Source organism: Ursus maritimus, unplaced genomic scaffold (assembly GCF_017311325.1).
Source record: "Ursus maritimus isolate PB19 unplaced genomic scaffold, ASM1731132v1 scaffold_3, whole genome shotgun sequence".
Lineage (NCBI taxonomy): Eukaryota > Metazoa > Chordata > Mammalia > Carnivora > Ursidae > Ursus > Ursus maritimus.
In genome coordinates this window covers 19,558,199-19,575,237 of record NW_024425563.1, presented here as the reverse complement: position 1 = coordinate 19,575,237, position 17,039 = coordinate 19,558,199, and the positions used below count along the sequence as shown (strand labels likewise).

The 17,039-nt window shown below is 38.9% G+C and overlaps 1 protein-coding gene across 2 annotated transcripts in view; it reads right to left on the bottom strand.

Annotated features, from left to right (window-relative positions):
- CHCHD3 (coiled-coil-helix-coiled-coil-helix domain containing 3) overlaps positions 1-17,039 on the bottom strand; it is a 262,201-nt gene that overhangs the window by 200,664 nt on the left and 44,498 nt on the right. For both annotated transcript variants that reach the window (XM_040643982.1, XM_008712051.2), the window contains exon 3: positions 8,198-8,279. In XM_040643982.1, coding sequence (XP_040499916.1) covers positions 8,198-8,279 — 82 coding nt within the window. The remainder of the gene's footprint in view (positions 1-8,197; positions 8,280-17,039) is intronic.

The window sequence follows — 17,039 nt, the reverse complement described above, 5'->3', positions numbered from 1 at the left end:
GTGAAAATCCAAGTAAATGCTTGCTACTCCTTCCCACAGTGATAATGAAAAACTTTAAAGAAAGTACTCCCTGTACACACGGAAAGGTAGTACTGCAGGATGGTAAAGTGCACAGACTCCGAGACATGGCTTCAAATCCCAGACTCAGCACTTACTGGATACAAGCTTGGGCAAGTTCCTTTACCTCTCAGTTTCCTCGTTTATCAAATGGGGTAACAGACACACTGGGAGGATGAATGACTTAAAATACATAGAGTGCTCAGAACAGTACTGAACACATAACAAATACAAGGCAACATCACCTATGATTTTTTTAATTTTCTCATTTTAGTTGGGCAAATAGGTCCCACACTCAGAAACAGTTTTCACAACAGATAATATGTGATCCCAGTGTACATACTCTATGTGCTCTATAAACTGTGAAGAAAGTTTCCAAAGACAAACCCTATCTGCTTCTTGGATGAGTGGGATGCAAAAGAATATGGATTTTCTCAGCAAAATATTTAGCAAGACACTTAACATGAGCCACTTGCTTCTTACAGTTTTCTCCAGCCAGGAAAGGGGGGAGGGGTTATTACTTAAACATCAAAGTGTGCCAATGTTTGGAAATATTATAATGCTGAGAAAAAATTTACATCTAATTTACAACTATGTGGCCCACATTCCCCATCAACTCAAGGCTCTACCGGCAAAGTTGTTAAGGTCAGGAAAGGAAAGAGGGTACACTGTCTGTATATTTTTCCACTGGTTCCAAAGTAAACTGCCATAGAAGGATCTCACTTTCTTCTACACTCTTCCTAACATAGCATTCATTACCAGCAGGATCAGCAGATGGGTTCCAGAAGGGCGAGGACTGAGGGCTAAGCCAGGGTGAGGCCCAGCCTACGTGGACCACCGTCCATAAATACGGACTTCTGGACTCAAGGAAATGGACATCGGGCCACTGCCCACTCACCTTCTAAAACAGAAACAAAACTGCAGCCATCCAACAAATGCTGTTTGGACAAGTACACACCTCACACACAAAGCGTCCAAATTTGAGAGAAAATTATCCTGACCACAGGTTTCTCAAACTAAGCCCTAACAGCATTAGGGCCTATGAAGGTGATTTCCAGGTCTCTAGGAAGGGAAAAGGGGGGAAAAAGGCTGACAGAGCTCTACACTCCTAGTCCCAGCCCTAACCAGATGGCACTTGAATCAGCTTTCTATTGGAGTCCCACTTCAGGCTTCCTTTGAATAAATGTTTTACACAATGACGTGAGACAGTATGATTCGATCACCTCAGCAATAGACGGTGTGGGGCTAAGGGGGAGTCCAATTCAAGTCCCGTTCTGCTGCTGACTGAGAAACTTCACATATGTCTACTTCAGTCATCTGTTCCTATAAAGCAGTGAGAAACTATGAATGCTATTGTCGGTGTTATGGAAGGAACGGTAAATGATTTATAGAGCACATTACAAGCTCCTCTCTTCCCCAGATCGTACTGATAATGCAGAAACTTCAACAAGAACTACAACCACAGAACACTCAGAAACCAGTTCCTAGAAACTTCCAAATGTAGAAACCAACTTTAGCACAAATTACTTCAAACACTAGGCTTCGTGAGAGAAAACTCTGTAATTACTGTCAAAAGAAACGTGAACAAGAAGGGGTTGAACATCATTGCTGTTATTACAATCAATAAAAAAGTTACAGATCTCTATGGCATGCTTGACTGATTCTGCTTTTCCAGGTTTAATATTCCCACCATGCAGAAACAGCTTCTTAAACAGAATTCAGGGTAGGATCCTACAACAACATAGCATCGATACGAAAGAAAACTGGCTTTGGAAAAAGAAGAGATGTATATAAAACACAGACTGGATAATCCAACCTTCTATAATGGTTGGTTATAGAAAGCAGTCATCTCTATTAAAAACAGAAAAGTGCCATTTGAAGAGAAAAAGATGAAAGTGGCAGATGGTGAAAGATTCCAATACCTAGTATATACACAGCACTTCTAATCATCTTCCCGGGAAAAAGGATCAGGTGGCTAAGACGCGATCTTCCTCTTGCACTGAGAACAGGTTCATTCTTTATCTACTTTTAAGCAAATGTAACAGAAAAAGGATAGGCATAAAACAACAGCAATGCAGTATGCATTTTTTAAAAAAGGCTTCAATAAGAAAACAATTCTATTACATAGGGATTCAATGTTAGCGCATATCAAGGACTATTTTGCAGACAATGCCAACAAGCCATCCGCTACCCTTACTGGAGCCAGACACCGGGAAACATGCTCACATCACAGCAGACTGGTACATGTTACATCAGATGAAGAGTGATAACTCGAATTTCTTCAATCACCTTATTTGCAAATATTTCTAAATCAGAAGTGAGATTCATTTGCCTGTGACAGTTGAGTGCCTTGAGAAAATACTGACTAACTGATCTCTTAAAGTCACTTTAAAACTACACTTTTATGATACACCATTGATAAATATCAGTTATTAAGAGTACTTGTTCCCTGAAAATTGTTGGGTTTTTTTTTTTAATTTCTATAACTAGAGAGTACACACAGGTTGAAGGTATGCAATTTCATAAATGTGTGATTTGTGTTTACAACTGGAAAGTGATGTTTAACACCACACTAATTTAAAACAAAGGTTTATAAGTACCTATAGTCTCTAGTTAATGTCTTTTTAAAGCCATAATGTAACAAAACATAGCATATGTATGTATATTTTATAAAACAGACCATCCTTGCTAAAAGATTGTCAGGATTTCCCAGCTCCAGTGACTCAGGTGAACAATTGTTTGAGAGCTCGCTATGTGAAAGGCACCACACCAAGTAAATGACTTCAGACTTCAGTATTTTCAATGTGACACTAATCATAATACCCTGTTTTTCTCCCGTAGATTCTTTCCTCCTTCCTTTCCCAGCTTTTTCTTCCAAAGGCACAAAACAACTAATAATAAAACTGAAATGAGTTGTTATATATTAGTTTAAAGAGAAGACACCATCGCTGTAAATTTCACGTTTACTGTAAGAAACTAAATGCACAAATAAGTTTTAAGTCCTTATTTGATGACATAAGCCCTTACCTGATGCTATAAATCGAAAAAATGAATGGACTGTGTTATAACCTAATTTACCCAGATACCGATGAAATTTATGACTAACTTATTAAACCAAATTAATTATTTTAAGTCTCATAAATTTAAGGTAATTTTCCAAGTAATTAAAAATGGGGTAAAATTTCAAATGATGTTCATCTAAAAACAGCAAGCAAGTCGTCTTGGTTGATGTACCATTAGTTACAACATCACGTAGCTATTCCCTTTCTTCCCGGTTTCTTGAAGAAAGGTTATTAAAACTGGAACACTTTCACTTGCCTTTATAGGTAAAGAGGTGAAATTCAAATGCCAAAGTTCAGAGGTCAGAAGTAGTCACATTTTTCTTGCTGTCAGAGATTGACTCTTGGAGGTGGGCTGCAGAAGACCACATTTTAAAAGTCTATACTCGAACTGCAGCATGTTGCGTCCCTGCCATATTGGCCTACTACAGTTTACAACACAGTATGGTCAGCTATAATCCAAAATAGGCAATAGAGAATAACAGCAAAAACAGACTGCTGACATGGGCATTTAATTTACTCCTGACTCCCAAAGCACCAAACAACTATTCCATCCATGAGATGTTGTGGTAAGCAAAACTAGGATTCCAAATTAGACCCAGCAATTTTAGTGTGTGTACTAATATCATGTCAGTGATTTGGGGGGTATCGGCTTGTCAACTAAGCAAATCACTGAAGATTTTCATAAAACAGAATCAGATCTAAAATAACCTGAATTGAGATTCCAGGTGTAAATGTTTTCTTAGATATGAAAAAGAAGAAGAAGAAATGAGAATACAGCATATACAGTCATAGTGCTTACAACTAGCTGCATGGTCACTGGTCTTAGCAGAGCCCTTCTTCTAATAAAGCAACTTTTAATGAGGCTACATCTGCATATTAGATTTAAGAGAACGGAGATCTAAAGGAAAGGACTCCAGGTACCTTTTCAATGGCCTAATGAAATAACTTCAGTTTAAACGATTTCTGAATGGGATCTAAATGTGTATAGCCCTGCCAGGCAGAGATGCTGCAAAAGGCCTTCCGTACCAGATGGGACACGAGACAGACACCCAGGAAGTCCCTTCAACCTGGCAGATGTTACGGCCTACGGTGTGTGTGGACCGTATGGGCAGAGTACGGTTCCAGGACCACAGGCTTCCATGTCTTCAGCCGCCTGGACACATCTCACAACTGCTGTCTGCCGCACGGCACGCCTGCACGGTGGCCACAGCCCGTGTGTAACATCAAACTTAGCACAACTGGTGTCAGCAGCCTGGAAAAATCCCAGGAACGACAGTGGAGCCATCTTTTATGGAATGCTGTGGCACCAAGGTTTTGACAGCACAGAACAAGAACATCAAGTCCAAGAGTGATTCAGAAGAATCAGAAGCCCTTCACCCTGGGTTTCCCACTGGCAGCGCTAGAAACGTACTGAGCCAGATAATTCTTTGCCTGGGGTGGGGAGGTGGTTATCCTATGTATTAGAGGACGTTTAGCAGCACCCCACCCCTGGCCTGCTAGATGCCAATAACACCGAGCAAGCTGTGACAGCTGAAAATGTCTCCAGACATAGTCTTAAGTGCCCTGGGGACCAAAGTATCCCCCCTGGGGACCAGAACACTGCCTTAACCTATTTATTTTGCTTACATTTTCCTTTTTCATGAATACACAAGTGATCGGTTTTTAAAAATTCAAATGAAATCTTAATGAGCCCTTCCGATACAATTTCTAAGAGATAAACTATTATTGCTATAATTTGTAGCAATTTTTTTCTTAGTGGTACACCAAATGCTTCTTAAAATCGATGACATCTTCAATTAAATGAAATTCAGCCACCCACCGTCCTTTTCCCTTTGTTGTGAAACCTTCATCCTGATTTCCTCTTAGGGAATTACTTCTTCCCCACTGTGTACAGTTTTAGTAGTACCCAGTTCTTCACGAGCTAGGGGTTCTCTCGTCTTCCTTTTGATTCCTTTGAGCTATCCTATGTGCTGCTCAAAATGTTCTTGCTTCCTAAGTTAGCCAGAGTTAAGTTTCGGTCTTTCAGCTGAAACAAAGGTCCTTCTTTAAGCTAGCCTGATAGAAGACATTTTAGATTATTTCCCTGACAGAGAGTTCACCAGCTTAGTAAAAATGTTACTGTTCCCTTACAGTTCGCCACATGGGCAGAGTGCACAGGGTACAGATGAAACAAGAATTGTTGAAACAGTATGACGGGTCCTGGGGATTCATTGTTCTCTTCTCTGTTTTTCAGTGTGCTTTACAATGTCCATAATAAAAAGATTAAACAATGATAATAAATATTCTGTAAGGGAAAAAATATGATTTCCAAAGTCCTTCTTGCACAGATTTGGTTCCTTACATGTATGCGTGCCTTTGTGCCAATCTTAAGTGCTTGAGAACTTGCCTACCATTATGTGAGCACCTGGAGAGCAAGGTAAGACTAGTAAGCAGCTTGTATACGAGTGACAGGACAACGGCACAAAGAACCATTCTCTAAAACTGCATACAAAGCTTTATTCAATTAACTCAACAGATACAATAATGTATTAAATGCTTCATGACTCCAAAAACTTGCTTTTAAAAGACTACACACAGGGACGACTGGGTGGCTCAGTCGGTTAAGCATCTGCCTTTGGCTCAGATCATGATCCCAGTGTCCTGGGATCAAGCCCCGCACTGGGCTCCCTGCTCAGTGAGGAACTTGCTTTTCCCTCTGCCCTTCCCCCTGCTTGTGCTCTCTCTCGAGCAAATAAAATCTATTTTATATACATATATATATAAACAAATGACTACATATAAAACTGTCTTAATGCTGGGCTCCTGGGTTGCTCAATCAATTCAGCATCCGCCTCTTGATTTCAGCTTGTGTCATGATCTCAGGGTACTGAGATCAAGGCCCACGTCAGGCTCCACACTGCACCACACTGCACGTGGAGTCTGCTTAAGAGTCTCTCGCTCCCTCTCCCTCTGCCCACCACCGCATTCCCCGCCTGCTCTCTCTCTTTCAAAAAAGAATTTTTTTTCTTAATGCTTTTTCTAAAGCTTCTTCTCCAGTAGAAAGAGGAAGAAAAAAAAAAAAAAACAGCTATTGATTCTGCTAAGAACTATCGTACAGATGAATACACACTTTTTGCCAAGATCTGACAGCTGGAAGTTTTCACGAAGAAGGCTTCAAACAAAAAGAAAAAAAATATTTTAAGAACAATAAAAAGGTTGTACTACCCTCTGCTCTCCTTAAAGGTGACAGAAAATAAATTCCTTATCAATAGTCATTTGTCCAGTTTACAGTGAGGCTGCCAACCCCAGTCCATATGAGATATGAAATTGGATCTCACTGGCACCTTTTATTCATCTCATGTGCCCTTTACCCTTCCATAGACCAAGGCAGAGCAAATGGGAGTTGAAAAATGAAGGGGGGGGAACCCCACAAAAATAAAAACCAAACACCACAGTAAAAGTTATTGTAACCAAAAGCCTATACCGTACGGGGAGAAAGGAAGACAAAAATCCTATGTGAAGTATAATAAGCAAAGTAAATATAAGAGTCTAACCAAAAAAGCCTTATTAAAATAAAATTCAATTAAAAATAATAAAATTTCAAAGACAAGAAATTCTACCATAACGTATCGATTTTCTTTGCTTCTTAATGAAAATGGTCTGAAATTTTTTGAATATTTAAACTTCACTCTCTAATTATATACTCCATCAACCTAACCCAATTAAGTAATTATAAAGTGCTGCGTAAGAAACTATCGAAATACGCACAGACCCTTTTAGCAGTACTAATTACATCTTGATTTTTAAAAACCCTAAGCCATGAGCCTTCCCTATATCCTAAGAAAATGGTGGTCTTAATCTAAAACTTCTGTGCCACACATTTCAAGCAAATTCGAGGTAGCTTAGCACTTTGTCAAAGAGAAAGAAATATTAGAGAACATTTTTCAAACCCCTCAGTTTAGAAATAAAATCTTGAAGGCCCAAGAGGTTAAATTATATGTTGAAGGTCCTGTGGTGAGGACTAGAATCCAATCCAAAGACTCTTTACATTTAGCTGTCTCAAACAAAATAGTTAAGCAGCCCAAAAAAAAAACAAATACATACTAGGCATCTACACGTGTAGGCATGTGCCTAGTATTCACAGCAGAAAGACATTCACATGATTATACACTAAAACTCTGTGCTATATGCAAATTTCAGAAATAGCACAGATGGGAAGCACTTGACTCTATCTTGGATTAAAATGTATTCACATATTTTTATGAATAAGTATATACTTTAAATCTTTAAAAGTAGTATTTTTTACCAAAAAAATATTATCATGCTGTTTTGAACACTGTTTTTCTTCACTTTATGGCCTTTCCACATCTTTCTGAATCAACACATAAGGATCTACTTGAGTGTCTAGTATTCCATTGCAGGCTGTATCATAAATTCATTCATCCAGTCCCCACAATGGGTATTTGGATTACTTCCAGTTTTCTACTATTACAAAAACACTTTAGTGAACATTCTTTCAGCTGTTAGTAGTATTAGTAATGACAATAATTGCATAGATGTACAAAAGACTGAAATGTTCAAGAATGGAACAGAATTATGGAGGATTGTGATTTTCCAACGTTACATATTTCTGCAATGTCTTCAGCTTTTTTAAGTGAGTACATTATTGATTAGTGCTAATTAGTGTTAATATGGACATTATGTCAAATATGACATTCATCGTTAGCTACAATACTGTAAGCCATTGTAGACTATACAATTTTCAATCATAAGCACATTTGTTGGAAGAAACTCGCCTAAGAAATGCCTAGAGAATCTTCAAGAACTACTTCTCACATTGTAAGAAACTTCTCAGTAATCATGCGGCTAAGAACTACGCAAGAGATAGAGTGGTCACAATCAAGTGTGGGAAGAGGGTAACGTAGGGCTTTTACAAGCACAATCCAAAACTGAAAATGGCCAAATTCTTATGCTCGACACATTCTGAAGTGCAGCCAAACACAAATAATGAGTCTTCTTACAGTCGTTCCTCTCCAAAAAATGTTTCATAATTATGACAAGAGGCCACCAAAATCTTGCTCAGATTCCACACAACTCACCGTTTCTGATTTTCAGATTCTTTCCTCGCTTGCTCCAGTGCCAGCTCCTCAGCCACTCTTCTCTTCAATTCTTCATCAGAAACTAGGATCGATAAATAGTGGAAGGAGATAAAATCAGTGATTTCTTAAAAAACAAAAGCAAGAAAACATTCCAGAAAACAAAGCTGAGACCATATCTTAATGGGCAAAGTTCTGCCAGCTGGTCAATGTCTCCTTGGAACTACCTAAGCACTCTAGAAAGACCAATTAGTGCACTTCAGGAGTAATTTAATCAAAAGTTCCCCGGTGACCTAGAAATTTCCACACCTGCCAAAATGTATAATAAACTCAAGGAGCTGCTTACTGCCCAGTGGGGACTGAGCCATTAAGCACAAATTCTTTAAAATGATGTCCTATCATTAAAGTCTGACAATCACGTATAAGGGGAGGAGAGGCTGTAAGAGAGGGACTTCAGAGAGGAAAATGACACCAAAACATTCTCATTTTGATAATTAAACACTTTGTTTTTTTTTTCTTTTAGTAGGCTCCACACCCAATGTGGAGCCCATTATAGGGCTTGAACTCACAACCCTGAGATCAAGACCTGAGCAGAGATCAAGAGTCAGACACTTAACCAACTGAGCCACCCAGGTGCCCCATATAAGTAAACACTTTAAAAAACCATTTACGACAGATCATATTTACATTCATTTTCCCATGATTTATTAAAAAGGGCATTTGTGATTTATGAACACTTTAAAGCCATATTCTTTGGAAAATATGTCATTCAACGTCAAGTGCCAACAATTGGAGAGAGACACGGAAAAGCGCTCAGAAGACAGCTGGAGCTTTCTAAATACCTGGTGACTTGATTTCCAATTGGAAGATGTTGTACGATATGTTTTGTAAAGATTCTTACAGCTATGATAGCAAATAAAATAGATAAATTTTATATATTCATTAAGACCCTTCCATAAGAAATAAGCAAAGACTATTTTTGCTTTACTAGGAACCCACTACCTAAAATTATGACCAAGAAAGCACCAGAAAAACCTGGGAGGATCTAGGAATACACACAGGACTTAAGAAGAACTTCAAATGGTGGAGTCTATTAGGTGGAAAACTAGGCGGACACTTTATTTGATGATCTCCATGTTATAAGTGCCTTGCCTCAAGGCATATGCAAAAACTGAATTACAATGGGATATGAAAAGCCTTTTTAAAATTTAGCTGACACTGGGTAATAACAATGAATATTTGGGAAAGGCATAAGGACATGCAGTCTTAGGTGTGGATTATCAGAAAACAAAAACAGCACCAAAGGACACCATCAAGGTGAAAAGACAACCACAGAATGGGAGAAAATACTAGCAAATCATATAGCTGATAGGAGACTTGTATCCAGAATACACAAACAAAAAGACCACAAAATAAAAAATGGGCAAAGGACAGAAACAGGCATTTCTCTAAAAAAGATAATGCCAATAAGCACATGAAACATGGCTCAACACCATTCATCATCAGGGAAATACAAATCAAAACCATGTTTGATACACCAATTCAAACCCAGTAAAATCAAAAAGACAAGCATTAACAAGTGTTGGTGAGAATGTGAAGAAACTGGAACCTTGATACACTGCTGGTGGGAATGTAAAATGACGTGGCCACCACAGAAAACACTTGGGCGGTTCCTCAAAATGCTAAACACCGTTGCCATGTCACCTAGCAAGGCCACACTTAGGTACTGTATATATTCAAGAGAACCGAAAATATTTACATCAGCATTATTCGAAATATCCCAAAAGTGAAAACCACCTAAATGCCCATCCACTGATGAATAGATAAACAAAATGTATAGCCATCTCAATAAAGCTGTAAAAAGAAAAAAAAAATTTTTTTAAACAGAATAACGGACAAGGAACTGAAGAAAGGAGTAAATACTAGTTGAGGTCTAATCCAAGCTTGGCCATCAACAATCTGGAGGACCTGGGAGGGAAGTTACTAGCCTCTCTGTACAGTTTTCCTCAAAAGGCTGTTCTCAACTGGATATTCTCCAGGGTCCCTTTGATCCATATACTATGCTGCTGTCTGGCTTCTCTCCTACTTCGTAGCCTATAACATGAGAACGATACAAGTCTCAGCCTTGAAAAAGGTCACATAAAATCAAGAAAAAAACTAGAACAGAGAATTCTGTCTGCATTCAGGCAAATCTGAGAGATTTTTTCAGTATTAAAGGTTTAAAATAATACAAACACCAGAAGAGACATTACAGACAGTAAGAGCCCAGCAAAGAGTCCGAACAGTCTTTGTTTTCCCATCAGCTAGACTTTGGATCAATCAGGTAACCTACCTGAGTTTTGATTTTCTCATCCAAAACCAGGACCCACTGGGTTACATGGGGGTCAGCTGGCCATGAAGTTCCAGACTATGCACCCCACAAGGTGATAATTTTCGCATTTATAGCTACTTCTCATAAACAAGCAAAACAACATCACACTACATTTTTTCAAGTTGTTCACAGCTGGTAGCTCTAATTAGTAGCAAAAACTGAAACAAATATTTAACCCAACTAATACTACACAAACTATACTCTTAAGTTTCCCATACGAGTCAGAACCTACAGAGAGTGAGGCTGATATGCACAATCCACCACTTCCCCCTGGGTTTTTTCAAATTACCACAGCAACATTTTTCTCAGGCAAAATTCAAAGTTTCTATCACAATTCACGTGAATTTCATCCCAACAATTAACTAGGCTTCAGGGAGACCTCAGCATACCAGGTCTGAGTATGCAGCAAGGGGATCAGTTTTCTAAGTGAGCCAGTCAAACAGTCTCCTGGTGCATTTTATGCCGGGACTTCCTACTACGGGAAAAGCCAAAGTCAGCAGAGAGCTTTTTATGATGATGTGATAAACCTAAAATGGAACAGTAAGGACTCCATTACCAAACGGCGACTGGCTGGGAGGTTGGGAAGGAAGCCATGCAGGAGAAACTGCAGAGAAGGAAAGTGTAGCTTCAAGGCTTGTCCTCTTTCTCTATACTATCCTGCCTCTCCTGTCAGCCCCACCACCAGCCATGGGTGAGTTGAGAAATGGATGGAGGTCATTGGTGTCACCTAGGTAGGCCGCAAGGGAGAGAGAGGTGGAAGGGAGAAAGCACCAGCGATGCAAAGGGCCTGAAACTCCTGAGGCCACTGAAGAAGACATGCCCAAGGGACCAACTGGTTGACATCACTTTTGGTCAGTAAAGAGACCACAAAGTACAGCTGTCTTTCTAAAGCCCCAGCTATTTCTGGAAAAGAAAAAAGAAAAAAAAAATACAATTTTGGGTCTCACGTCCAAGGTCACAGCTGAAAAAGTAATTACCTTAGCTACAAGTGAGAATTTAAAATAACAAAAGATAAAACATGACCTAGCATAAAGAGTTTAAAATCTAAAATAGCAAATCAAAGCCAAGGCAGGGAAATAAACCGGTGTAGTAATGGGTTTTGAGCAAATCTAAGTTTCGTGTTATTTGTTTTTAAATCAATAGAATACAGAAAGCAACAATATATTATTTCTTCTGATGGGTCTGGTCCAAAGCACAGAAGGGAAAAAGATATACCATGTGGAGACCACTATTTAAAATGGCCTTTCTGAAAACACTCTTTTCAGCTCTCAGGCTCTGAACATTTTCTCAAATAAAACTGTTATTAAATTAAAAGGTCAGTGTTTCAGGATGGACTACTTTAAGAGAAGCTCAGGAAAGGCCAACCTTGCCTATTAGCACAGTGAGTTTCCAAGCAGATCTTTAGGGACTGGCAAAGTTTGTGAAATGAGAAAAAGTAAAAAAGAGAAATGTTCAAGCCATATAAATCAGATTTGCCATGGAAATCTGCAAACCTATTTCAAGCTCAGTAAGTAGGCTTCCACAGCTTTTACATACATACACCACTTTCCTTTTAAAATGTGTTAAGACAAAAGGGTATTTTCATTACATACTTGAATCCTGTACTTTCAAAAGTCTTCTCAAAAAACATTTATTGTCTTTCTCAATGGCAAATATATCTTAACATACACAAACACTGGCATTTTCTCAATTAGTTGTAGATGACACAACACTGACCACAGAACATGTGAAAAAACACCAAGTATTTCAATCGCTTCACTACAGAAAGTCTGGCCTTAAATCCTTTCTTTAAAACTATCATTTTTTTTTAAGATTTTATTTATTTATTTGAGAGAGAGAGAGCACAAAGGGAGAGGCAGAGGGAGCAGCAGACTCCCCGCTGAGCAGAGAGCCCGATGTGGGACTTGATCCCAGAACCCTAAGATCATGACCTGAGCCAAAGGCAGATGCTTAACTGACTGAGCCACCCAGGTGCCCCTTTAAAAATATTATTGAAAATAATACTTGTATAGTTGAAAGCAGCTCATGATTCCTAACAAATTTGTATTTGTTTTTAGTAAACAACCTTCTAAACAAATGTTCTGTTTAGTCCACTAATTCTTTACTGGCTGCCTAGCAATCTTCTACTCCTCTTGGCCACATTCTAAATTTCTAAGAATCTGAATTTCTCATTTGGGTTCAGGAATAAATAAGAAATTCCTACTTATTATAGATCTTAGTATTCTTAGGAACAGAATACTATGGTCTTAATTCTCAGAGAAAGTGTAGCATAAATTCATTATGCCTCACCTGCCTTCTATGTTATATGACTTGTGTCCAAATTCCATTTTCAGAAACTTGTTAAACTACAGGGAGACAAGGAAGGAAGAGATGAGAAGTGAGATTCACTATATTCAAGATAGTTCCTTGAATGGAGAATAGAAAGGACTCCAAATGATGGAAGAACTTTATGAATGCCCCATCATCTATGAAAAAAACAAAAAATTGAAACTGCAACTATGATTCAAGATTTATATAGATTCCCTGAACCTCAGGGGACATATCAATGTCCTTTGTAACACAGACATGACTATGATTTTCCCTTTATTTTCCTTACAACACCCTTACACTATAATTTCCTCCCCAGTTACAGTATTTCTTAAACAATCTCCGAAGTTACTTAATAAAAATGATGGCTTGGCTCTTAGCAAAATGTCAGGTCCTCTGGGATTTTTCCTTTACTCCATTTCTCTTTCCGGTTTTATCATTTGCTGATACATATTATGTCCAATTTTATAAAGCCTATTATTTTCACATGCTAGTTTAAAAACACGGAAAAGAGGGACACACATGTACATAACTGCATAACACAAGCAGATTTTAGAAAAAGACCAAGGCTCTGCCAGGATTGAGACAGTTGAGCCACAGCTTATACCATAAGACATACCCAAATTAAATTTTCAGCTCCGTAGAAATATCCATTAGTCTTATAATTTCAATAAATTCATTAATACAAAAAGAGCACTGATTATATTTTAAATAGAATAATGGAAGCATCCATGCAATCAATGAAATAGGGCACACAGTATATTGGAACTCAATGACTCACAGCATGGGTTGCAGGATAAATCCTGTCCCACTCCTTATCTTATAAAAGGTATGGGGTTTGACTGGGAGAAGAGTCAAAAGATGACGAGGATAAATCTCTGAGGTTAGAAAGAAACATGTAACGGTTTGCCATTATCCATTTGCGGCACCATTTACTTGGCAGACAAATAAACCTGATTTAAACACACATACACACACACACACACACACACACACACACACACAGGAGTATATTAAGTATGATGTTGAGCTGACAGTTACATTCACTATCACCCAAGGATAATGTATCTTAAGATGCCCTTCAAAAAAATGCCGTCTGTCGAGATAACTGGCAGAGTAATTGAGGCTACCTATATGTTACAGTTAATGACACTGTTAGAATGAAAATCCTTAAATGCACGTTCGTAACTGTAAATATTGAATCAGAAGGCACAGTGGTACAGAATGTGGCAACCTGAACATCAGCAGCATCAAGTTAATGGTTTATTTTGTTGTAGTACTGCTCCATCAGGATTTATATACCTTTGTAAATTTCTAATTTGAACGGCATAATATGCAAATAATGTCCATTTTATTGTTTGCTTCACAACCAGCACTCGCAGAAACCAGCTCCACGTTCCATTCTATGGGAAAACACCCATCAATACCAGGCCGCAGAAGCCACAGAGCGACAGACAAGCTCATCAGTCACATGCTACAGTTTCCACATTTTTAAGTAGATAATTTATAAAAGCAGTATTGAGAATCAGATACATCTAGTATTTCATGTCTCAATATCCTGAATAATAGTTGCAAGACCACACAAAGCCTCAAGGAAAATAAGATCTATAATTTAAATTAAAAAATAATAATTACCTCTGGATATTGCTTTTTGATGCATAGCTTAATTTTTTTGTTTCATAAATGGATGTGTTTTGTTCACTGGGGATAAAACTATAAATAAAATAGCATTAAACCTCCAACCCCAAATAAAGACTCAAAACCACCCAAACCTGTTTCCATTTCGTTTCGGTAGTCCTGAATGTGGCCATACTCAGACATTTCTTCGGAAAGACACGTGAAATGCAAAGAGGACCAAGCTGGAAATGAAGGGGGTTCCCTTTTAGTCCAGGCTTTGCCACAATTGGCTTTTGTGATTTTGCTCAAAAATATACCATTGCTCTAGGCCATGGATAGTTCATCGGTAAACTTGAAGGTCCAAACTAGAAAATCTCTAAAAGCTAAAAGCCCTTCCCCTGAAAACACAGGTTATATAGGAACCTCACGGAACTAAATTCATGCTTGAGCTTCCACATTCCCTGAAAGCCCACTAAAATGAAGGTAAAGGAATAAAACAGTACATCACTGGATATATGATCAGTTGCTTGAAGTGACACTGCTCATTTGGAGAAACTGTCTATCAGATACCCACCCGGCAAACCACCAAAACAGCTTCTGGGCTTCACAGACAATGCAAAAATAAAAGGGGGAGAGGCAACGAGGGAAGGAGCAATATCGTGCAGACTATGAGATGTTCTCAGGACATACTAACTGTTTTGATCTGTAGAATCAAACATCAGTCGTTACATAAAATAAGTCATCAACTTTTGAGGTAGTTTGGGAAGATTTAGAAGAAAGATACACATTTTAAAATCACATATAATGAAAGTAAAAAGTGTAACGGCTACTCAAAAAAGAAATTCAAGACAAGCTTTCCTCCCTCGAAACCCCCCCCTCCCAAAACACACCACTACCACCATCACCAGGTTTCTGCTCCTGGACCCTCCTTTCAGAAAATATGGAGCCAGGATGCCTGGGTGGCCCAGTCAGTTGAGCCTCCAATCTTGATTTTAGCTCAGGTCATGATCTCAAGGTTGTGGGATCGAGCCCCATGTGGGGCTCCAGCCCCATGTAGGGCTCCACACTCACAGCAGGGAGTCTGCTTCTCTCCCTCTGCTTATGCCCCTCCCCCCTAACACCCATGCCCTCTCTCTTCTCTCTCCCTAATAAATAAATAGATCTTAAAAAAAAAAAAAATCAGGAGCCACCACTACTGACAGTTATGGTATTTACAAAGGAGAGAACAATGGGTATTCATTATAAGCTTACTGTACTAGCCATAGGTTTCAATGTTTAAGCTCTTCTATGGCCAACTATACAAAATTATTTTTATTTTTTTTCAAATCAAGTGACCCCTAGGAATAACACAAACTAGGGAAATCCATCAATTCACTAGGTAAATTCTCACTGACTTAATCCTATGCTAGGCCTTATGATGAAGGCATATGGTCCCCACCATTAGAGATTGTAGTCTGAGTTAGTAAAATTGTGCTCTTGAGGTTTAATATTAAGAAATATTAAGAAAAAAATATTAGGAAATCCTACCAACGCTGGCTGCAGTCATGGAGTGCTTCATGAAGGAGGTAGGACATGAACAAGGACCTACATTACAAATGGAAAGGAACCCCAACAAAGCTTGTTTGTAGGAGAAAAAACAGAAGGATAAATTATACTCAATTGTGACGAGGCTTGGAAACCAAGCATAAGTTTGGATAAGAAATGTTAAGAAATAGGCACCAAGAACAGTTGTTAAAATGTGGAAATAATGCAGGGCACCTGGGTGGCTCAGTCGGTTAAGCGTCTGCCTTTGGCTCAGGTCATAACCCCAGGACCCTGGGATGGAGCCCTGAATCGTGCTCCCAGCACAGCAGGGAGTCTGCTTCTCCATCTCCCCTCCTGCTCTACTCCTGCTCTGTCTCTCACTTTCCCTCTCCCTCAAATAAATATTTTTTTAAAAAATACGGAAATAATGCAATCAAACAGCATTACAGGAAATTTATTCTGGCACAGGTTTGCAGATAAACAGGATGGGGTAAGCATAAGGCAACGAATGAGTGGTTCTCAAAGTGTAGCCTCATCCCCCATGCCCCCACCTCTCTCTCCTCCAGTGGAGATGCAGCACCAGGAACTTGTTAGAGATGCAAATATTTCAGCCCCACCCCAGGCCTATAAATCAAACACCCTGGTGGAGAGGGAAGCACTCCATGTGTTAACAAGCCCTCCAGGTGATCCTGACTGTCGCTCAAATTTGAGACAGTGGCATGGGGTGATGAACACCTGAGCTTAGAAACGAGAGCTTTCATGGGAAAAACTGATCCTCCATGACTGAGAAAAGAACGAGAAAGAAGTCAAAGGTGCACCCAGATGCCAGAAAATTAATACCCATGATGGTCAATTAAGAAGGAGAGGCTATTTGGGCAAGAAGGATAATGAGTTCTATTTCAGACATAGTCAACTAAAAGTAATGGCAGAATCACCACATGGAATTGTAGGCAATTAGATATTTGAACCTGAAATTCAGATTTGATTTGCGACTTGGCTGGAAATGCTGATTTGGGAATGACTATT